Source organism: Ursus maritimus, unplaced genomic scaffold, assembly GCF_017311325.1.
Source record: "Ursus maritimus isolate PB19 unplaced genomic scaffold, ASM1731132v1 scaffold_13, whole genome shotgun sequence".
Lineage (NCBI taxonomy): Eukaryota > Metazoa > Chordata > Mammalia > Carnivora > Ursidae > Ursus > Ursus maritimus.
Window position 1 is genome coordinate 64,118,206 of NW_024423675.1, and position 25,279 is coordinate 64,143,484.

At 40.0% G+C, this 25,279-nt stretch overlaps 2 protein-coding genes across 3 annotated transcripts in view; both read right to left on the bottom strand.

The window, feature by feature from the left end:
• The window catches only part of PRKN (parkin RBR E3 ubiquitin protein ligase), a 1,045,173-nt gene that overhangs the window by 768,112 nt on the left and 251,782 nt on the right, over window positions 1–25,279 (bottom strand). The gene's annotated exons all lie outside the window — the stretch shown is intronic.
• LOC103660820 (peptidyl-prolyl cis-trans isomerase A) lies at window positions 5,303–6,020 on the bottom strand. The gene has a single exon (XM_008688478.2). The coding sequence runs from the start codon at window positions 5,996–5,998 to the stop codon at window positions 5,504–5,506; it is 495 nt and encodes a 164-aa protein (XP_008686700.1). The 5' UTR covers window positions 5,999–6,020; the 3' UTR covers window positions 5,303–5,503.

Consider the following 25,279-nt stretch of genomic DNA (forward strand, 5'->3'; position numbering starts at 1 on the left):
TCCTGCTGTCTGCAGTTCTGCCATGATTACTCATACTTTTATGGGCTTACTAACAAGAACCACAGGCATAATGGTATGGCAAATTAGATTTTCTCAAAGCAACTTATCACTATGAGAAAAATATCACCAGGAAAGTATCTTTAATTTTCCTAAAACAATCCACCATGAGATACCCCCGATGCCCCTAAAAGTTCCCAGATCAGAACTTTTTTTTTTTTTTATTTGTTCATCCATTTTATTAAGAACTGTAGGATCTGATGTCCAGGACACCTGGGTGCCTTAGTCAGTTAAGGGTCTGCCTTCGGCTCAGGTCATGATCCCAGGGTCCTGGGATTGAGTCCCATATCAGGCTTCTTGCTCAGAGGGAAGCCTGCTTCTCCCTCTGCCTGTTTCTCCTTCTGCTTGTGCTCTCTCTCTCAAATAAATAAAATCTTTATAAAAATTAATTAATTAATTAATTAAATATCTGATATCCTGGCGCTTAAGGAACTATCCTTTAAGATGGTACTTTCTGTCCAGCAGAGGTAATAAAAGGATGGAGCAAAGGAAGAGGCCTCCCTGAGAAGTCAGTGTCAGGATCCCTCCAGTTTATAGGTCCAGGATGGCTTCAGACCCACCCAATTCAACTTTGGGAAAGGATGCATTACTCCAACACTATTGGGTTCTAAGGTGAAGATGATATGAGAGAAGTCTGGTTAAAATCACGTACTGCTATACCCAAGCCCATAGGTTTATGCATGAAGGCCAGCCATGGCCTGGGCATTTGGGCACACCCCAGGGCTCCCTGGAGAACTGGGTTACAGCATAATCCCTTGGAAGTGTGACAAGGACATTGAACTTGGAGTCCAATAGCAATACATGCCCTGGGAAGGCAGTGTCTGCCCCCTAGTGTGGGCAGAGCCTTATCCTTTTCAAAGGTAATGTAAGTAGAAACAAAATTATATTTACAGGTTCACTAACTCAGCAAGTATGACTGAAACATAATTTGGAACATATTATCTCCATCAGACATTTCTCCCTCCAATGCAAACATAAAAGTTGTAAACACACACACACGCACACGCACACACGCAAATACAGAAACAGTTCTCTCTAAATCTTAACAACTTGGATGAAAGAAAGATTCTTCATAAGACTTCAGCTCCTCTGAGATATTATTATTTGTTTTTAATCTATTATTTCATAGAATGAACACTACCCTAAAATTTCTCAAAGTGCCATGATTATCTGAGCTTCGAAGACAAGTATGCCAATGTCTCTCACTTCCTGTGTATGTCATACTGGTTTCCATATAGAAGAAGCAATGAATTTTATGTCCGTGCTAAGGAGAGGATCATAGGAGGTTTCAACTATAAATCACATCTATTTCAAGGAAAGGAATATGGTAAACACATTTCTCTATAAAGAATGCTGTTTGTCATTATTTCTCATTAATCGAATGCAATGTGTAAACTGCAGAAAGCCATATAGCATTTTCCTAATAATTATAGCTTCTAATCCGTATAACATGCTGTGCCATTTTAGCCAAATGACTTTCTTAAAATCCATAACGACCATGAGGTATGAAGAGAGAGAAAAAATTATAACATGTACAATGTCTTCCAGCCAGAGAAGAAAAAAAAACAGAGAAAAAAGAAAAATTGGTAATGCTTTCTACAGATGAGCAATGAAAAGCATGCACGAAAACCCAACTGACTATGTGGGAACAGCCAAGAAATCATTCTTTTGAAAAATAGTTTTAAACAGAGCAATTATCTGGAAAAGATTCCCAACATACTGCACTGCCCTGAGCAGCCCCAGAAAGCAGTAGGGTGCCTCTGGGCAGCAGAATTCAGTGCAATAGTACTGGGGGGATAGGGGGCTCAAGAGTGCAAGAGGGGAACACCCATGCACACTTGCAGCCACTCTGCAACAATCCACTGTCACTCCTGGCGCCCAGTGTGTCTGCTTGCCTGCCCCCACACAGGTGGAATTAGGCTCTGCATGCATACGTCCTGTAGCTACAGGCCTTGGATTCCAATTAAACCAACCCCACTGCCTTGGACAAACAGCTCTGCTCAGTGATTGACTAACATTTAGGAATGCACACAAGTGAACCTCAGATGGAAATGAGGGCAGAAATGATTTATGTGAAAGGGCATTTAAAGATGAAGAAGCTAGGTGAGGTTGAGGAAGTTTGCCCATGCAGAAGTGGATGAGGCATTTGCTGTAACAGGGAATACTAGCTGTTGAAATGCTAGGTCAAATCAAGCAGAAATATGATAGTTGTTATTTTACAATGGCCAAATGGAACTTGCTAATTAGTATTAATAAAAGAAAGTTTTTGAGGGGCCAATCTTTGTGCTTTTTATATGGAAAGTGAGGATGTTATGCATAGGAATGCCCTAAACTATGTGTTACTCTGGAAATGTGTTATACAAAAGAAATCTTTAAAAATGTCACCATTTGGAATTTAGAAATTGTATTTCTATTGAAATGTTGATTGCGATGAAGTATAGCAGAAAGGCCTGTGAGTTACACAATGATGTGAAGGCCTATGTGACCGCTGAAGTTTTCTACCAAGTTTACTAAGACATTGGAGGGATAGTTCTACTAAAAAATAGTAACATTAATTTTCACACATTATATTAGAAACTATGTATTTTCTACACAACATACAACTACTCTGGTAATTGCAAATCTTATGTCAATGATCCTGGAAAATCTACTGAAAGTACCATGACAAGAACAAAAGCGGTCAGGTATTACTAATGATATCTCTACTGTGTCTCTCTACAAAAACACAGCTATTGTGATCTGCAGTCCAGAAATACACCTATGCATTAATGGGCATTTGATTTTCGACAAAGGTACCAAATTCATCCAAAGGGGAAATGAACAACTGCACATCCATGTAGATATCCATACCTATCACCATGATAAAATTAATATGAGCTGGATCTTAAATCTAAATGTAAAGGCCAGATCTATAAAGCTTCTAGAAGAAAACATAGGAGAATACTTCATGACTTGAGATTATGCAAAGGTTTCTTTGACAGTCTCAGGCAATAACCATAAAAGTGTAATAAATTTAAAATTTAAAACATCTGATGATCAAAAGATGGTATTAAGGAAATGATTAACAACCTACAGACTGCCAGAAAATAGACACAAAACATATATCTGACAAAGTACTGGCATCTAATATATATACCAAAGATTCTGGAAAGATATATATGCTTTCCTAATGAATCTAATTTAAACGTGAGCAAGAGGTAAGAACAGAGGCATCGCAAAAGAAAAAAAAATATATGAATCACCAATAAACACATGAGAAAGGGCATGGGATTGTCAGTCATTGGGTAAATCCAAATGAGCTATCACTGCAAGCCATCAGAATTAAAGAATGTCAGGACTAGAGACTATGGAGCAACCGGAACTCCCATATTGTATTTGATGGGAGTGTCCACTGGCACAGCCTCTCTGGGAAAACATCTGGCCTTTGTTATAAAACTGAAAGACAATTACCCTTTGGACCAGCAATTATACCGCTAAGAATTTAATCAAGAGAAATAACATCTGTCCAAAAACAATTATTATAAAAAAATGTTTAAAGCAGCTTTATTCACGATGGTCAAACACTGGAGCCAGCCCATGTATCCATTCTAACAAGCAACAAAAAGGAATAAACTACTGAGACCCAACGAAAAGATAAACCTAAAACACAATTCTGAGTGAATGAAGACTTACAGTAAAGAGTACAGACTACATGACTCTATATGAGGTTCTAGAACAGGAAAAACAACCTATGGCGAGTACAAAATTAGAAGAGTTGTCACCTGTGGGTGGAAGTGAGGGGCATGGCGGCCCCTTGAAGGGAGGGTAACCAAACCTGGGAGGATGGTTACCATTCCATAGATTGATCTGGGTTGGGGCTATCTAGGTATGTGCCTTTGCCAAAACTCATAGCATTTCATTGTATATGAACTACACCTTAAAAAGAGAACTATAAGCAATTACTAAACTCTACATGATGGTGTCTGTGCTGAAGTATTCAGAGATGAAGTGTACCCGTGTCTCTAACTCACATTAAAAATGCACCAAAAATAAGATGGATTCTTAAAGTGGATAGAGGTGGATACATGAATATTTAGGCAACAACGCAGATACAGCAAAATGTTAATTGCACAATCCAGTTGGAGTATATGTGGATGTTCACTGGACAAGTCGTTCAACTTTTCTGTATCTTTGAAGATCTTCAAAATATAACTCAAAAAAAAAAACAAAAAAACACAGGAACCACTGATCTATGGTACCAAGGCTCAAGTTTCATCCTGTGGTAAACTATTCACCAAAGAAAAATCTCCTTGCTCTCTTCCCTTCTCATCCCTCCATAGTACAGCTTCCCATACTCTCAGCTGTTTCATATCCAGTCTCACATCCTTTTTTGTTTTTCCCCAAAGGGAAAAGGAACATCCTTATTTTCCTAAAAGCATACCAGTGGCATATTACACTTTATACCAGCTATGCCAATAATTTTCACTTCAGAGTTTTGATACTTGGATTCTGTTTGTTGAGTTTCCCATCTACTTCCCAACCTTGTCTTTCTATTCAATTTGACTTGAATTAGTATTTTTTTAGTTGGTCTACCTTCACTGTACCAAAATAAGACAGAATGTAACTAAGAGTAGGGATTTCTATCCTGAACCAAGGTATCTAGTCACTTTAGCTGTGTTACCACAGTCACCCCTAACCCTTAAAAACAAGTACCAGGTTTGGATTTGCACATCTGAGTCATGAAACTTCTCAAACAGACCTCATACCGGGCATGCAGAGATTGATCACTATTTCCACTCCCCTTGGAGTTCTTTAATATATATATATATATAGTTTTTTAAGTAAAGGAAAAAGATGTACATCATTATCATTGCATCACCGAATATCTACAGCTCTTTATTGAAATCCAAGAAAATGGGGCTTTCCTGATGTCTACCTTGCCCTTTGCAATGCACTCCTCCTGGAACAGAAACAGCATCAACATTAACAATATAAGCTGTTTCTACATTAACCAAGTAGTCTAGAATTCATAGGGAATAGTCATCTTCTGCTGGAACCATACCCAGAACAAATTTGTGTGGGAAGGTAGGTGTTAATGTTCCCTCTCTCTTCAAAAGATCGTTTTTGTTTTGTATGATGATACCTGGTAAAACTGTATGCTTTTCTGGGGCCGGATACATTTAGAAATGAGGTGGTTCATTTCATTTGATATCCATCTTACTGTCGATTACCAAGTAAATGAGATTTGTGTGTGTGTGTGTGTGTGTGTGGTTTAGGTTTTATTTCATCATCATAAACTGAACTCTGCAATCCAGCTAGACCTGGGGGGAAAGAACCATGGAGCCCGCAGAACTGCAGTGAGAGCACAGAGATTCTGGGGTATTTCGAGCAGGTGGGGGTGGAGGGGTGCTCTCCTGAGCTACAGAAGGAATGGTCTGGTAGTTAAGATAAAACACAAGTCAGTTTATTAGATCTGTCCACAGTCAGCAATGGTGATCTTCTTGCTCGTCTTGCCGTTCCTGGACCCGAAGTGCTCCATGGCCTCCACGATGTTCATGTCCTCTTTGACCTTACTGAAGACCACGTGCTTGCCATCCAACCACTCGGTCTTTGCAGTGCAGATGAAGAACTGGGAACCGTTTGTGTTGGGTCCTGCATTGGCCATGGACAGGATGCCAGGACCCGTGTGCTTCAGGATGAAATTTTCATCATCAAACTTCTCCCCATAAATGGACTTGCCGCCAGTGCTGTTATGGCGTGTGAAGTCCCCACCCTGGCACATAAATCCTGGAATAATCCTGTGAAAGCAGGAATCTTTATAACCAAATCCTTTCTCCCCAGTGCTCAGAGCACAAAAGTTCTCTGCTGTCTTTGGAACTTTGTCTGCAAACAGCTCGAAGGAGACGCGGCCCAAGGGCTCGCCGTCCGCGGCGATGTCAAAGAACACGGTGGGGTTGACCATGGCTGGGCGGCGTGGGCAGCTTCGGGGCGGCGGTGTCTGCAAGGCCAAGTAAATGAGATCTTGACACTTAGAGGAGGCAACAGGACTTGAACCGTGCTGTATACGCAGAAGACCAGATGCTGCTGAGCATGGCAAGGACTGGCTTGTAACTGCGCTGACAGCAAGTGAAATCCAGATCTTCAGAGAGCAAACATCTATGTCTCAACAGCTTCAATAATTTCAGTTAAAAAGAAAGCACATTTTAAAGCTTGATACTGATGACAAGTCCAGCAAAGAAAGGGAAGAGGCTTACTTATGAGTCAAGCCTTTAAAACAGAAATATAGACACCCAGTAAATCTCTTACAAAAATATTCATATTTTTAAAAGTGATTATGACAACATGCAGATATGGATTAAGAAAAATAAACTGAAGGAAAAAAAAAAAAAGATGCAATGACCCTAAAGAAACCTACATATATTTCATGGAAAAGAGTAGAAAATCCTGTGAATAAGGATGAACAAGAGAAGCAATCTGTTTGTCTAACTGGCAGAAGCAAAAAGGTTACTGCAGCTTTCTAAGCATGGAGAACTAGACCAAGTGTGAAGGGGGACGCTCACAGTGCGAATTGCTAAATATAACCTAGAAACCCCAGCTCCTTACACACTGCAGAGTTCCTTAAAGGAGGCTTCAGGACTTAAAGGGGAAAAAATGGTTTAAAGATAATAAAATGGAAAGAAAAGAGTGAGAGAGACTGTGATGACTGTGGGGTAATGATTCTCCCCAGAATAAGGAAGCATGGCTGAGAACCTAAGTCAGTTCTTCCTCAGTGTTTATAGAAGGAGATTAATCATTCCCTACCCTGAAATCTACAATGGGCAAGCTGGAAATGCTTCTTCACAAGTGGTCAATACCAAGGTCTCCCTAACTAGACCAGCAACTATGTTGAATGTCCATCTATCATTTAGGGCAGAAAGGCCATCACCCAAGAGAGTTGAAAAGATGGAGGGAAAAATTGGGGTGTTATTGACCAAAATGCACAACCCTTTCAATACAATTAGCCACCATGTGAAAGAATGGGTTGTTGTTCACATTATTCTTATTTATTGAAGGGTTCTAGAGAAAGACCTGGAGATTATAGTACAGTGCATCATTTTCAATAGGATAGCCAAATATCTGGTAAAGAATAACCATCTGGGACAAAAGCAGCATGACTGCTCAAAGAAAGGCTAAATCCTCTGACAAGAAGTATCATCCTTCATGAGTTAAGTTAATAGGGCTCTTCAATCTCTCAATAAAATATCTGTTGAGTACCTTGTATTGTTGGCAGTATCAAGGTGCAAAGGATACAGCTGTAATAGAAGACAAAATCTACCATCATAGACTTTATGTTCTACTAGGAGGAAACAGGTAATCTCAGTAATTTAACAAGGTAATTATGGCTACTGATAAATGATGCCCAAATATCAAGTATAAATATGTGTTAGGAAGTCACTGAAGGAGATGATTTAAAATAGGTAACAAAGAAAACCTCTGTGAGTGAATGACCCTGAAGTTGCTAACAGCTTGATGAAAAGTGCCCTCTGCACAGTGGTCTGAGGGAGAGCGTATTAGGCAGAAGCTGCTCATGCAGAGACCCCGGACGAGGAAATGGGGTTCTAGTTGGAGGAACAGAGAGAGGGCCAGTTGTAGTCAGAACATACTGAGCAAGGGAATCCTCGGTGTAAGACTTATTTATTCACATATCTTTCTAGCACCTACTACAAGTCCTACAGTGTTTTAGATACTGAGGGCAGAGAGGCAAGCAACACTGACCAAATCCTTGCCACATGAAACTTAGCTTCCAGTGGAATCTCTGGTGGGACGAGAGAAGAAGACAAGGTAGATGGTGTAGGTTGGGATGTTTAGCCACAGTAAGAGTTTGAATTTTTTGCTAAGTGACTGTATCAAACACATTTTCTGCCCCACGCCACATCCCCTTAGCATACCTGCTTCCGCCATGCCTCTCATGGACAAATGAAAGTGTGTTGTGAATGTGGAAAGGTCTCTGTGACAACAATGAAAAAAATCTCATATCCAGAGTCAAAAGGGATGCTTTGCTGAGAAAAAGGGCCCTGGGCTTCACTGCACAGGCTGCAGCTTACATACCAACCTCTACTCAGGAAGAGTAGGTGATCTGTCCTTACCAGAATTGCTCACACTTCAGATATGGACTTGCTTCCCTTGCCTGCAATGCTTCCGTGAGCACCACTACTTGAGAGCATACGGAGTGCCTGATTTACCAGAATGGGATCACACATGCCATTGCATGGAATCAAAGAACTGTTTTCACGGTGAAGGAAGTAACACAATGGGGAGTAGGATCAAAGATCCCACTGATTCAGTTCTATGCTGCATCATGTGAAAGCAGCTGAACTAACAGGATGTTGGAAGAGTCTATGTAATGCTGAGTTATGGAACAGGATTTCATATATTCATTGATCCAATGACTGACATATGATGGTTGTGTCTCCAACAACTAGAATAATAAGGTCTGAGAAATGAGGTCTTACCATCACTGACTGACTTGCAGAATTTGTGCTTTCTACCCACTTAACTCTTGGCACTGATGATGATGGTCCTGGTTCCTGAGCTGAGGCCCCAAAAACCAGGGGATAGAGGAAGAACTCAACTGAACCTGGAGCTGTGACTACTTCCTAGTCCCTTAAAGCCCTTGCTTACAGTTAAATGAGCAGGAAAAGAAACAGGTCACTAAATTGGGGGGGGAGGGGAAGAATCAGCCCTGATTATCTTGGGAAGCAGGGTTGCTCCCACATAATGCTGTCAAGATAGAATGCATCTGAAACATGGGGATTCGTTGGAACATTTTTTGATGATTATGAATGGTGATAACAGTGAATAAGCAACCGGAGGTACCAGAGCCTGGCAAGGGCTTAGATATCCAGGGGTGGAGATCTGGGCCATGCACCAAACAAGAAACCTATCAGCTGAAGTGTTGGCTGAGGGTAAGGGAAATCTAGAATGGGAATGGTGAAGATGGGAGTTGAGAAATACTAATTATGGCCTGAGGACCAAGTACTGAAGCTGGTCCTACCACTTCTTCTATCCTATTTTTTTTTTTAATTGTAATAGGCTACATCCTCGAAAATAATATGTGATAAAGTAAACTTAATGTAGGGCCCAGAAGGAGCTGAGCAACCTAAGGGGTGGAATGCGGCAGATGCCATTTGTGTCCCAGGCCATATCCTTACAGCACAATTTATCTCAGTTTAGCTGTGGTAGACAGATCTTTGAACATTCCCTACACCCTGTCTCAAAAGGCCCCGTGGTTTCAGGGCTTCATTTAAAGCCACAGCCTGGATGGAAACATAGCTCTAAGTTGCCAAAAAGCACTCCTTAACCAATAGGGCACAGGGTTTGGTAGATAAATGCTCCAGCTTCTTATCCTTGGGAGGGACAATTCTACGAGGCATTCTCCGAGGGTTCCTCAAATGCCCAAAGAGACTGTGGCCCAACTGTCTGCCGCACTAAGAGGTCAACAACCCACTCCGTATCAGCTTTCCTTACCTCCCTGTCTTACTCTCCCAGCTCCTCACTGTGCTTCCCAGGATCATCTCGTAAATGAACCATTTGGAAACTATATCTCAGGCTCTGCTTTTAGAGAAACCCAATGAAGACAGTAATGTAGGAAATAGCATGTATACATGAAACTGTATCAGGATTGAGAGCCAAATTAATGAGGTGTCAACAGTCACATGTAAGGGAATTAAAGAAAATGCTAGATTCTAAGATTTAGCATTGTCAAATGGAAGGTACAGAATTTTGAGAATTTTTAAAAATTGCATATATAAAATCAAGGCTCTAGAATTATCAGTTGTAATGGAGGTAAGGGATCTGAAAGTGCTAAGATTGCTCCCAATGGAAACAGTCCCCCCATGAACTGCTTCAAAGCAACCAACAAAACACAAGCTATCAGAAGTGTTTTGCATATACAATTTAAAAAAATAAAATAACCCACTCTTACATGATACCTTGGGGCATTGTCATCTGCAAAACTACAGTCAGTTCTCATGAAAATGACCACTCTTAAGCAAACGGACCTAGACCTAGAGCCTGGATTTGAACCTTGGCTCTGACATATGTTTCTGTGTGACCTTGAATAATCTCTCCGTGCCTGGGTTTCCTTTATCTGCAAATGGAGAATATTATAAGAGTTCTTTTCATTGCAGCTATTTGTTTGCTATTGTTTTTATATCTCTTGGGAAACATCAAGGAATATCTAATGGAATGATGAGTGATTAGTAATTGTAACTGAAGAAAAATAGATCGGGCAAGTTGACATATAAGGACTGTACAGATAGAGGGAAGAAATTAATTTCAGCAAAATAATCAGCACTCTGGATAAAGTGAGTTTTGGCTGATTTGCCAAATCTTAAATACAAAGATAAGAAGGCAATTATTTTTCCCCAAAACAAATAAAATTAGGACAAGTAAGATAAAGTACTTCACATAGTGGTAAGAAATGTATGGAATCCATTGCTCCTAAGATGTGAGAGGGATTTAACCAGTGTTTGTGCAGATTTGGGGAGAGGAAGTCGTGGAATACTGCCAAAAGAATGAGATCTACCAAGACTTTGAGGTGGGCAAGGGTCTTAATAAGGCGATCGTCAATGAGATTCCTTGTTGGTTCTCCTCATTACCTTATTTAATTTTCATGATCTTGCTATGAATACTTGCATGAGGTACAGAATGTATTTAAAGCAAGAACATTAATAATAGTTTTTCATTTCAGATAGAAGAATCATTAAATAAAAAATTCATTCTTTCGACATTTGTTGAGATGTGCGCAAAATGAAAGGATGTCTTTGAAGACAAAATTGCTTGAAGGTTGGGGCAATCTGCTCTTGCTATTAGTGAAATTCAAGGGCCATTATAGGGAGTAGAAGTAAAATTATAATATCAATCAGAGAATAAAATATTTCAATAGAACTAACAGAAAAAAGTTGCATATCCTTATAAGACAATTTCTCTTCCTATCTCTGCAAAACCATGTATTCTTACTTGAAAAATGGTTATATGAACTATTATGTCTGCCTAGCAGCAAATAATAATGATTTATCATAGGTACAGGCTCAGACAATGATTAGATACACTTAAAGTGGGGGATTACTATGAAATCAAAGACCATGTGCTTTTTTTAAATTTTTTTCTCCTGCCTGCTGCCCTACCTAGAGGTAGACTAGAAGGACTAAATTTGGAGTTCACATTGGTTATGTAAAATTTACTCGTAATTTTCATTGCATTATGTATAGAACTTGTCCATGATTTAAAATTCAAAAGGGAATTATGACATTTGCAAGGTAAACCCAGGCACCTCATTCATCTAATCTGTTTTACAAAAAAGATCAAAGCAGCTTTTAGGGAACAAAATGAGTGACAGAAAAATAGCAGAAATATGTCAATAGAAGTGATATTTCAAAGATCCAAGAGACTAGCAACTAATATGAACATTATCGTTTCATCTCTCTAGATATTCCATTATTGCTGTTCCTATTATTATAGATATGAATCTTTGTACACTCATTGTACACTGAAAAGTAGCAGAAGGAACTGGTGTTTGTGGTCAGAATCCACAATGCAGTGAAACCTAGAAGTCCACGTGCCAGCTCATATAAAAAAGAACTGGAAACCACCAGCAAAAGTATATGTGTACCTGGGAATATGCTATATAAAATGGAACCCAAACAAAACCAAATTAAAGAGCTGATTTACATCCACTCTTCAGATATATATATATATGTATTTCTATTTTCTTGGAAAATTCTTTTCTTGTCATTCAGAGTCCTTGATTCCATACCCCTTTGTGAGAGCAAGGAGCATGAGGGTATAGAAGACCCAAGTATTAGGAAGATGGGGTTCCTTCATAACAGGATTAAAGCAGAAAAACTGTCATATTTCCTTATTTTGGTTTTGTTTTTTATTTGGTTGGATTTTTTTTTTTTTTAAGATTTTATTTATTTATTTGACAGAGACAGCCAGCGAGAGAGGGAACACAAGCAGGGGGAGTGGGAGAGGAAGAAGCAGGCTCATAGTGGAGGAGCCTGACGTGGGGCTCGATCCCGTAACGCCGGGATCACGCCCTGAGCCGAAGGCAGACACTTAACCGCTGTGCCACCCAGGCTCCCCCAATTTGGTTGGATTTTTAATGGGCTTTTCTTGTTGCTGTTATTCTTGTTTATTTCTCTTTGTTGTTTTGGACTTGTTCCTGAAGAGTTTGGGATTCTCTCATAACCGTGCACAAAGATAAGCTTTCTTCCAACAGAGTGTCTTCCCTTTATTTTTATTATTTTTTTTAATTTTTAAAGGATTTATTTATCTATTTGTGAGAGAGAGAGAGCAAGCAGAGAGAGCAAGCATGGTGGGGAGGGGCAGAGGGAAAGAGAGAGAGAGAATCTCAAGCAGACTTCCTGCTGAGGGAGGAACCCAATGAGCAGCTCAATCTCATGACCCTGAGATCATGACCTGAGCTGAAACCAGGAGTAGGACGCTTAACTGACTGAGCCACCCATGCCCCCCAGAATGTCTTCTTTTTAATGGTCTTGCTTTTGAGACTGAGAGTGAGCTCCCCAGGGAACTGACTCACTTGGACCATGAGGAAGAGGCTGAAGGGGCAGGATGGCTGCTTTATCCCTTCATGACTCTCAGAATACCTGAAATACTGTATTTTTCATAATTTGTTTCTCTGATAAGTTTATGAAAGCACTTTAGCCGGTGGTTTAAGTTTGACAAAAGACATTTTAGATGGTTAAAAGAAGATTGTATAAATTTTGGACTTTGGCATTCAAACTTATTCCCTTCCAAAGACTTCTGGATTCTCAAGCTCATAATAAAGATTCTTAACTTCCACCACTAAAATCATAATAAAGAAATGAATGAACGAATGAATAACTGAATGAATAGAATTTAATTTTTAAAAAATCTTCTTTCCATTTTGTTGATCTGATAATTCAGATTTTGGTGGAACCTGATTTGCCCAGATTCCATAGTATATAAAATTAAATTCACAGATGAGAAAGAACACTGGCTTCACAGTCAGAGAGCTAGGACCAAAGCCCAATTTTGCCTTTTCATTTTTCCTTTTTATGCCTTAATTTCTTCATCTGCTTAATTGAAACAGACTGATTGATTTCTCAGTTCTCATTTTGTTTTAAGATCTTGTCATTATAAATCATTGGAAAAATCAATTTAAGTTTCATTTTATCAACAAGCTTAAGTTACCAGGACTTTATATAAAGTGATATTAAAAACATTTTGAGTTTTGTTAAAGGTACATATTAATATTTTTAACAGTTTATCATTTCTTTACATTAAAAAAAAAAGACTCCCAAAATACTCAGGCACATACTGTAAATGTACAAACATTCTCTAATTTTCTTCTGTTTCATTATACCATGGACACAGTACAGCTGATGGGCATGCCCTCCCTGGATTAAAGATACACGGTGATATTCTGGAGGAGGGGTTGGGTTAATTTTAATTTTAAGTCTCCTCTCTAGACTAAAATTGTTCCTTGACATTAGGCCTTCAGACATATACCAATTTCAGTGGCTCAGTTGCTACATCTGTATTTGCTTCCAAAAATATGGAGGTACTGTGGAAATTCTATGAACTATTCCTTTTGATCTTCCATTTTACATTAGGTAAAAGGTTCCAGCAGCTTCACCTTTGCTACAGCATCTCCTTGCATCTAGGAGGATATGGGGGGGGGGAGCCATAAAATAGGAGGGGGAGGCATTCTGACACCAGAGAGCAGCTAAACGTGATGGGGGAGAAAGCAACTATGCAACGAATGTCCTCGAGAAGGAAAATGATTTTATCGCATGACTGCCTACCTCATTACAAAGTGAAATTCCCCACCACGCATTTCTGTGAGAGCCTTCATCTTCGCGGTACAGGAAAGCAGCTCCCCAGGCTTCCCGCAACCGCAGTTACCATGAATCTATCACCCATTTTGTTTCTACGCTCACCTCTCATGCTCACATGTTCTCCATGTCCTTCTGAGGCAATTGCAAAAGAGGGATGAAAGATTCTGTTTCCTAACTCTTTCATTAGTTATTCATTTGTATCTGCTATGGGCGAGGAGACTGTAGGAACTGTGAGAGCAATCCACACATCAGTGTTCTAAGATCCTACGTCTAAATGGTGCCGCCAAGGAAAAGCGTCTTCCCATCGGCACTAATTACAAAGCAATAAGTGCATTTGAGCAGCGGCTTTCTTCTGTGTCTTTTCCTCTACATCAGACATACTCCTTTCCACTTGAATGTGGACATTACCACTGTGCAAAAACAGAAAAACAACAAAACAAAACAAAAATACAGTACAGGCAGGCAGAAAATAATACTGACACTTCGGAAAGACATTTTTTTTTTCATCAATAAAACCTGCTGCATCCTTGGAAATCACTAAAGTAAAGCAGGTTTCACAGCTCTGAAATATTAGATAATAGGTTTTTGTAAGGGAAGACTACCAGAACCCATGACAAATTAGCTTGGCCTCTACCTCCATGGTCATTATGAAGTGTTTTTAGATGCTGGTCACGACTAAAATTGGAAATGATTTTAGTGGCACTACTTCTATGTTTATCACGTGTCTTCAGTTCAGGGCCATAGAGAAGGGGGAAAAAAAAAAGCAAATGGCACCTGGGCTTCTGAGTGGCTTAAGATACAAGAACCTGAATAATCGATACATGTTCAATGTAGATAAAACTTAGCACAAAGTTCACATTCAACATGTTTAGTAGGGAAGGTAAAAAAAAAATGTTAAAAAAGTCACACTAAGAAGGTACATAAAAAATAACATTATTAACTCATTTATTCGATTAATAAATTCTTGAACATCTACTATGAAAGATTCTGTGCCGGAGACTGGAGGGTACAAAGACGTGTTGAGGACGGCTCCTTCAAGAGTTTACAATGTCATGACCACACAGCATATAGATGGTAGGTCTGGGAGATGCGGCCACCTCTTGTTGGGCGCCATGTGCACTCCAGCCAGAACACCTCCAAGGAGTATGTTACGACAACAGTGTTCACCCAGGATGGGGGAGGAAGGGCAAGCGGGGGTGTGAAGAATCTGGGAGGAGGAGGATGGAAGAAACGGGCGGAGATTTATCAACCCTACTGCAATTTTCAGAGCAAAATGCCCTAGGAGACAAAAGTCCACTGTGAAAAATGTCACTGCTAAAGCAACCTAGACTAGTGATTCTTGACTAGAGGCTACAATATACTGAAAGATTTAAGAGGGTGAGTGTAGAGGCCTGTGCCTTTCTGACTGGTTGAAACCCTGCTTTTCTTGCTGTTTAGCTGACCGAATGGCCCTGGGCAAGTGCCTTTCTGTGCCTGAGACTTCTCATCGGCAAAACAGGGAAAATAATTATATCCAGAGTAAAGGCTGAAGGAGTATGTAGAGAATGTACTGTATACGCAGTGCTGGGACAGCCTCTGATGTTCAGTAGAGAGCAGCACCTTTTCACTGTTTTCCTGCCCTCCACACGTGACGGGAGCTTCCCTGGGATCCTATCTCTACTGCCCCTCAACCCTTGACTCTCCATTCCAACCTGATGTTTCAGTCACTATCACAATTTATTTCTTTGTTATTTCCTACTTCACACAATGTTTGCTCATTTTACCTATTTGCGTGCTTGTTTGTTTTGCATTTGTCTTCCTCATAAAAAAAGCCCTACAAGGATATTTTGAGGTCTGAAACGCAGACGTCCAATAAGTATTTGTTAAGTCATTACTACTGACGATGATGATGATGATAGCTTGCCACCACATAGCTCTTTCTTTGTGCTAGCCAGCGTTCCATGAATTTTAAATACCGCAGTATTCCTAATTCTTATGGCAACTCCAAGAAGCCCACCTCATAGGGAGGTACTGGTATTGTCCCCCTACCATATAGATGAGGGCCTGGAAGCACAGGAGGTTAAAACTTGCCCAAAGTCATACGGGAAGTAACAGAACTGAGTGCTAAACCCAATGGTCTGGCTCTCAAAATCTATTTTCTTAGTTATTACTCTGTCTGGCTCTAAATGACTAAATGACACATATGAGCAAGGTGCTACCTGGGGGACCAGCCAGCTAGAGGGCAGGAATGGCCCCTGAGTGACAGGAGATGAGGCAGATATTAAGAGACTAGGAAAACATCTTGTACTTTATAATTTTTCCAGAATCCCAGTGGCTAAAGCTACCTTATCTATAACTGAAAATAAATTCTCTGCATTTGAATACATACTCTGAATGGCCCATCAATGATCAATCTGAGTCCTGCTCCTTCACCTAGTATAGCGAGACGGGTCCAAGGCCCAGACTCAGGACACAGCTTGAATGGATTTGGATCATGGTTCTTCAGAGCAGATCAAGTCTAGGAAAGTTATTTACTCTTTGCTCCTCAGGTGTGTGATGAGAGGTAAGTTAGTTAATATAGAGAACAGTGCCTGGGACAAATGCAGCTCTTATCCATCTGAATTCTTTGGTCCTTTGGTCTAGTTTCTGTTATTCATGGACTTTGCTTTCCAAAAGTGATAGGTTTCTATATTTATAAATTAATCCATGTCTATACACGAAAGCAGAAATATTGAAGGAGCAAAAATAAAGCGGGATGCACACTAGCAGATGGCTGCTGGAGACCGTATCCTCATGAAATGTAGTCAGAGGCATTTAAGTGCAGAGTATAGGGCTTGGCCAGGGCTTGGATCCCTAGCATAACTGTCTTGTTCAAACAGTAAGGGGCCATCATGGGAATGCCAAGTTCAACCACTCCAGGGACTGAGCAGAAGCACATCAGAAACAGACTAGGAGCAAATATAGGACCTGGACACTGCAGACACCCAGTAATATCTCATATCTCCTCCTTCATAATTGCCTGGTGCTTGCCACTCTCTCTCATGATCAAAACAGGACGTTGGACCTCTTTCTGCATCATGCCGTCAAGGCCCTCCTCTTGTTAACTCCAAGCCTCTAGCTCCCAGGGTCTTAGGAAAAACCTCTATCAGCATGTGCTCCCACAAGCACTGCCCCCAATTTAGAACTCTCTTGTCCCATGCCCTATCACTGTACAGTCTACATCCCCACCAACCTCTAAATCCAAACCAGAACATCTACCAGATTAACTAAGAGCAACCGATTTTGCCACCATAGTTAATGCTGGATACCTCACTGTTTTTAATAATAAAGATTTAGAGCGACAACTCCATAAAGACTAATAAAATCTTCCCTGGTGTTGACCTTTGACATCAGTGGGTCGTTCACATTTTGAGGTAGGTATTTGATATGTGATTTTTTTTCTTCTTTTTTAAATAAAAAGACAATCTGACTAAATTGTTTCGACTTGCCTTGAGAAGAGTCTGGCCTACAACACTTTTCTATTGTTATCAGGTAAGGTGCAAATTGGATATTCTTATCTCTTCCCTCCTCCTCATCTTGTACTGATCAAGAGGGAAAACAGGAGGGAAGTGGTGATAAGTCTTCTGACAGCAAACTGTTGAGTTCACATTCTGGTTCTGCCTCTGGCTAGCTGTGACTTTGGGGACGTTAGTCTCCTCCTCCATAAAATGGAACTTTAAAGGTTGGTTGTGAGCAATACACACGATAATGGGTTGCTTGGCCAGGGTAGATGCTCAGTAAGTGCTAATTATTCTTATCAGCATTCGCTATTCTCATCATCATCATCGAAACGGAGTCCACTGTACTCGATACTTGGAAATAAAGCATGTTTATGGATTTTTGTGTATAAGTTTTCAAAGACTACCATATACCCTGCTCTGTGCATAATCCTTCTAATGCAGAGTAAATGCTATAGAGGGAGAGAACAAGGAGAGATAAAATATAAGGAGCAATCACTGGACAGATAAATTACATCTACTTGTTAAGTGCATTTTGCACGCAGTTTACAGGTAGAAATACCAAAGTTATATGACTTACAATATGCTTGGGAAAGATGACAGGCTGCCACAAGTAAGACTGTTCTTTTCAGGAATATGTTCACATGTGGAAAATCTGGATATTCATATTTACTGATGCAGAGCTGCTCCGATCTCTTCCCATCAGCACACAAAAAATAACATTTACTCACACACATGAAACAAGAGTCAGCTGATTTGCAAGGCCCTGCTTTCCCCTAAACCCACAAAAACTCACACATCCACGAGCATCTTCCCATTGGGTTTGAATGCACACACAAATAGGAATGTGTTTTTAAAATCAAGAGATTCAATGTTCAATTTCACTTAACCTGCATTTTCCTCTTTCTATATACCTTAACTCTGGAGTTAAAAAAACAGCTTTTCCTATAAAATGAAACACGTGGTATTTTAAAGGTATCAGACTTCTCAGGCTAGTGGGCTTTATGTCATCATTTGTCCAGATCACTATCAGTTCTGGCTTCAAATCTTGTTCAAGGTGTGTTTCTTATTTTTCACTTCTAGGCAGGGGTTCATTTCCTTATTCGTTGTTCTCGTTCATTTCACACACAACTAGTCCCATTTATATGAAACACGTCCTTATCCAATCTGTTGTGTTTTACAAATGAATTTCTAAAGAGAAAGTCATTGTGTCCTTCCAACTTCAGACATAACTACTGCAGGCACTTGAAACTAAATTAAAGGATAATCATTTGACTAATATTTTAAATGATCGCAGGTACAAAACCAAACTGTGATATAGTTGAAGAGGTGCTGAGAGGTTTTCGATAACTCAGAAATTATATGACCTCTTGAAGCATATTTTTCCACCTTGCAAGGCTCTAAGCTCTCTATTGAAAAGATATGAGAGACTTCACAGGAAGCTGATTTCAAATTCAATCTCTTTAGCCAGGAGTGTACTAATCAGAATTACAGCGAGGACCAGACACCAACTCTGACTATTTTACACATCATGTAGGAAATCATCGTGGTGCAATGTTAGCCTCCAAGTCCACCTCCAGGCAAGCTATGTCAGGAGTCACAGAGCAGAAAGGCTCTCGGATCAAATTAAAATGCTTCAGGCACACCTGGGTGACTCAGTCGGTTAAGCGTTTGCCTTCAGCTCAGGTCATGAACTCAGGGTCCTGGGATCAAGCCCAGCATCGGGCTCCCTGGCTCCCAGCAGGGAGTCTGCCTGTCCCTCTGCCTCTGCCCTTCCCCCTGCTTGTGCTCCCACTCTCTCTTTCTCTCAAATGTATAAAATAAAAAAATCTTTAAAAAAACATTAAAATGCTTCTATCACATGGTTTTAAAATCAATTTAAAACATAGTTTGAGAAGAAAAGGAAAAGAAATAATAAGATCAAACACTCTTAGGATAGGATGCAGACAAGATGGGAAGACCAGGGGCGCCTGAGTGGCGGCAGTCATTAAGCGTCTGCCTTCGGCTCAGGGCATGATCCTGGCGTTATGGGATGGAGCCCCACATCGAGCTCCCTGCTCTGCTGGGAGCCTGCTTCTTCCTCTCCCACTCCCCCTGCTTGTGTTCCCTCTCTCTGGCTGTCTCTGTCAAATAAATAAATAAAATCTATAAAAAAAATTAAAAAAAAAAAAAAAGGGAAGACCATACAGTTTGAATCCTGGAGTACAAGATGTCCACATGCCCTGTCTCCCTCTTTCAGCCACATGAGTCTACCTGTGATGGTGTGGTTACAAGGACCAAAGGTGACATTTGTAGAGGGGACCCATAGGCAGTAGGTGCCCTGGGCCAATGACACACACTTGCTCTACCTCAGAAAAACTGGGACAAAGATAATTAGCTAATTGTTAATTAGCCTGATGAGCAACCATAGACCCCATGTTTTCTGGGCAGAGGAAACACAGATCCAGGATGGACATCACCAACAGGTAATCCAATTTAGACATCCTGACTATTAAGTACTGATGTCTATTTGGTGCATCCGAATATTTAGTGCCTCATATAATTTTGTCTCACATATATCTAGGTACTCAGGTGCCTCATGGATATTATGTATCTCCTGGTACTTCCATCCCCGTCTATGGTGAACACACATATTCCCCACTTGTTAAGTACTTATTGTATACTCAACATATGCCATGAATTGTCTACCAGTTATTTAAGACATCTTAAAAGGTTTTACCTATGTTTACCAAATTATAAACTTACTTATGTAAAAAATTGAATACTTGGAAAAACAATTACCTACTACTTGCAGCATAAAATGCATTGAAAAGATCTTGAGACCCCACAGAATCTCTGACAGGCTGGAGAACAGGGAACACAGAAGACTAGGGAGTAAGAACCAAAGCAAAGGTCATGCCTCTGAAAGACACTGCTGCCCTTACCAGAGCCACTGCAGAGACAAAAACTGTCAACTGCCCCCATCTGGTTGTGTTACTCAAGGTTCAAGATCCAGGAGTAAAGCTCCAACAATAGAGTCCCAGTTCCGTGCCTGCTCCTGGATATGCCAGAACTGAGAGGAGAAGAATATGGCCCACTGGATTCCACAATGGGAAATGACCAGGGCTTCTGAAGGATACATATACCACAGCATTCCCAAAAGGGGTTGTGGATACCAGACAAATGATAAATGTTCCAAACAGAAAGCATTTAACCATTATTCCTGTTTAATATGTTACAGAGGTGCATGACTGGAAACCATCTACATGCTAATGAATTGAAATTTATCTCAATTTATATCATATGTATCAGTCAACTGAAAATCTATCAGTCTTCTTAGAAGTAAATGTCCATAGAAGTTTCAATTCCCTACACACACACACACATTTTCCAGTCTTCCTAATCTTTGTAAATGACATAACTATTTACTCAGTCAGGCAAAAATAAATTATTAAATAAATAATAAACTATGCATCTTCAGCATCATGCTTATCTCTCTCTTTCTCTCACATATCAAGTCCTTCAATAAATCCAAATGACTATCTGCAAAGCATATCCTGTAACCAATTTCTTCTACTCTGAGTTAGAATCTCCATTATGATCTTTCCCTATATCCTTCTCAGTGTTTCCTCAAACCACTTATTACTAGTATGTATTATGTATCTTTTGGTTTATTTTCTATATTCCTCACATAATTTAAAAGCTACAAGAGCAGATATTTTATTGTCTTTTTTGTTATTGTTGTTATCTATTATATCCCCAGCACCTAGAAAAACGGCTGGCCCACAGTAGGTGCTTTATAAATGTATCAAATGAATGTAAGATATAGTTATGTGATTCTGTTCTAGCTATTGTAAGGATGCCTTGGCCATCATAGGTAAAATCAAATCAAACTAAAGAATACCAGTCTTATATTCTGTGATTGTAGAAAGTACTTCCACGAAGGTATACTCAAAAGGATCAGCACGGCTAGATTTCTTGCATGTACAGTTCAGGATACAGATAACGTACGTCAGCAGAGCTCCATGACAACTGTGTGTCTAGTGCGTAAGGTCTTCATCTGGGATAGAAAGTGAAGATGGAGAGTCAGGGTGGCTGGTGGGCCACTAGTCTCCTGTGCCACACTTCTACAACAGCAAGCCTGGACCCCCAGCTCAGTTTATACTGGGGAAGGAACTGACACTTCTCCAATCACAACTTCTCCAATCAGTCCTTCTCCAAGGGCTGAGCTCTGACACCCAGTATCACTAACAAGCTGTGTTGCCCTATCTCCATCAATTTTTCCTACCAGAGGCTGTTCCACAGCCAAGCTGTGCATGCTTTCTGCCATTCACCCTTTATTGAGAGGTATCTGTGGGATCTTTAATTTTACAGGTAGGTTATGGGCATTACACTATTTTGTAATTAGTCGCAGGAAGCCTCCTCCTGGAACATGGCAGTTGGAACACAACTTGGCCACAATTACCTTTCAGTTGAACATAGGACTCTGATCTGAGCAGAGGAGCTACTGGAGTGAACAGGGCCTCCAGTGTATGACAACGTTTTTAAGCACTGAAAAGTCTCCAATGGAGGGACCAGCTATTACTGTGGAGGAGGTGGAAATGGGTAAATCATATTAAAGTTCAAGCCAAAGAATAAGTGTCCAAGAAGAGCCATGAAAATTATGAGAAAGATGAGTTGATCAAAGTTACGCTTGCCTTTTCATAAACTAAAAGATACTATGAATTCACTGCGGTCAAAATAGTATGCAGGGTCATACATTTTTATGGGTATTGTCAAATAAAAGACAGCCTACAAATCAAGGTTACAATATATGGGACTCTATTGTGACCAACGTAATATTTCAATACAGTGGGGAAAATGATTATTTAACAAATGGTAATATCACAGAGGTCCATCCTTCCAAAAGAAATAAATTTGGGCTTTGCACGCTGCATGCAAGGAGACATATCACATGAACTAAAAGTTTTAAATGCAGTAACTTAAGAAGAAAATAGAAGATGCACATAAAACCGACAGATTAAAGAGAACTTTATAACCAAAACTGAAAAAAAATATATAGAGATGGGGCTCCTGGGCATCTCAGTCAGTTGAGCGTCCGACTCTTGGTTTTGGCTCAGGTCATGATCTCAGAGTGGTGAGACTGAGCCCCTGTTGGGCTCTGTGCTCAGCTGGGAGTCTGCTTGAGATTCTCTCCCTCTCCCTCTGCCCACACGCAAATAAATAATTAAATATTTAATTTGAAAAATGGTGTTTAAAAAAAGAAAAAAAAACCTAGAAACATGTGACTATATAAAAATGTTTAAGTGAGTTATAGCATAAATAAAAACAAGAGACAACAGAAACCAACAGATAAGAAAATATACATGTAATTTGTATACTGGATATAAAGCTATCATCGGCTGCACAGATTGACATGCTGTATACATATATACGATTTACAATGTGAGTTTTAAAACTTAATATGATATAGAGAAGCATATTTAAATGCTTAATAAAATGAAATAAATTATAAGAATATTTCATCTTGGCTTATCAGACTTAGAATATAAATAATTTTTTTTTTCTGGGAAAAAAGGATACTCAAATATTGACAGCAAAAACGTGAATTGTTACAGCTTTTTTATAAAAACACAATCTTGCAACATTTATTAAAATTAAAAATACACAGTAGACTTTCAACTCAGAAAACTATTGTTTTAGAATCAACCCTATAAAAATACCAGAACTTAAGGATGTAACTATAAGGATATACATCAAACACAGACACACACACACACACATACACACACACACACACACAAATACATGCACACACACGTAATCCCTATTAACTGGATCCTTGTTTGTAGTTATACACATACATACAATCTAGAAATGAAATGTATATAATCAACAGATCAATAGGGAGATGTTTAAATAAAACCCATTATAGAAGAACCTAGAATATTATGTAACCATAAAAAATAAAAACACAGAAGCATAAAAATTAGCTCTGAGAGAATTGTGAAAAATTATTGTTAAGTGAGAAAAACAAATATAAAAAACAGTCTATTTCTGTGTGTATGAATGCATCCCAAAGATACCAGCAAGGATGGTCACTGATGGTTGTATCAGTATTGTCTGCCTCGTACTTAGCATACCCTTCAGGTGCTATATAATGAGAATGCATTATTTATACAGTGAAAACTATAAAGCTACTTTCATTATTAAAAGGCAGTGGTGTGACTATACCTTTCTTTCTCATTTAAAAATATACTTTCAAAATAACTTACTGCTTCCATTAGCTGCTAGTCAAAGAACAAGAAAAATTACCTAATGCCCCTCATTTAAAAGAACTTTGATATAATTAAGCAAAAATTGAAAGCAAGTCACATTCTCTTTGTGCTTCCCAACTACTCTAAGAATACAACAAAGGCAGAGTTTGGCTGTACGTTTAATGAAGAAAACAAATTAAAGGCGAGTGCCTTGCGCAGGGATATTTGAATCTCAGTGGCAGCTGCCAAATTAAAAAAATAAATAAAGCACCATAGATCAAGCAGCAGCGGCATCCCTCTGAACCAGGCCCCTCCACAGGCCCGAAGCCCCCGCCGAGCCTGCTTCATGCCCTGGGTGTCCTTCATTTCTCTTTGAACGTGACGGGGCCTCGTGGATGAGAACACTAGGTGGCATGCCTGCCAAGCTCTGGAATGCCATTAAGCACCAGGAAGAAATGCCATTATGATTCTATTTGGAGATCATATTTTCCCCCTCTAGGCTAAAGAGGCATTCTCTAACACTGACGGGCTTCGCGTCTCTCTAACAAGAAGATCAAAAAGTCTGTGAGGCTACTGGTCGGGACGGACGCTTAGAAAGGGCATAACGACATAGTATAGGCACCAGGAAAGAATACGGAACCTAATTCTCCTTGCGGGTCATCTGAACAATGTCAACTGTGAATCTCAAACCCTCACCACAGACAGGAATTTCACAAAAATAATTCTATTTCCGATAAACTGATTTTAGCAGATGAGTCTCCCCCCGCATGGTTGATTTTGTGCAAAAGATTATAGCCAGCCTACCCCTTAAAATAATTGCCTCCATGAGTCTGGGCTTACTCAGCCGTCTCAGACCTGATTCTGGAGAGGCCCCAAGTCTGCCAGACCGATTTTCTGGTCCGCCTCCAGCTCCGGCTGATGGTTTTCTGTGAGCTGAGCTGGCAAGACTGAGTGCCCTTCCTTCAAGTTGGAGGTACCTAATACCCCTCAAGTTCTGGGCTCGACCTTCCCTTTTAAAGACTGCACTGGCCCTTTTTCAGTAGTAGAACAGGGTCATGTTCTGCCAAAGTATTGCATGCAGATATGGCTACGTGTTCCAAAGGACCTACATGATCCTTCAGTAATCAGTTTTATGAGACAAGAGATGAGTAATCGCTCAGGCTTTTTTACCTAGCAGGGTTTAGAGCCTCAGCCTCTCACTGAGGAGCATTTTATCTGGGTGTTTGGCTTCATGAAGATCCATAATCTCTTCCTCTTTGGTCTTTTTTTTTTTTTTTAAGATTTATTTATTTATTTATTTATTTATTTATTTGAGACAGCAGGGGTGGGAGCGTGCAAAGGGAGAGGGAGAAAGAGAATCTCAAGCAGACTCTCTGCTGAGTGCAGAGCCTGACACAGGGCTTGATTGCAGGGCACTGAGATCATGACCTGACCTGAAACCAAGAGGTGGCCATTGAAGCAACTGAGCCACCCAGGCGCCCCTCTTCCTCTTTTGTGTTAAGTGCATTTTGAAAACTGAGCCTGCAGTGCAGTGCTGCCTGACTGGATGCCATATATTTTCTATCTGAACCTATGTTCTCTGCTGGCCAGACTTCTTAGCAATTAGGCCAATGGCTTTTTCACCTTTAGTCTTTAGCCCAAACTATGCCACAACTACCTCAGGGCC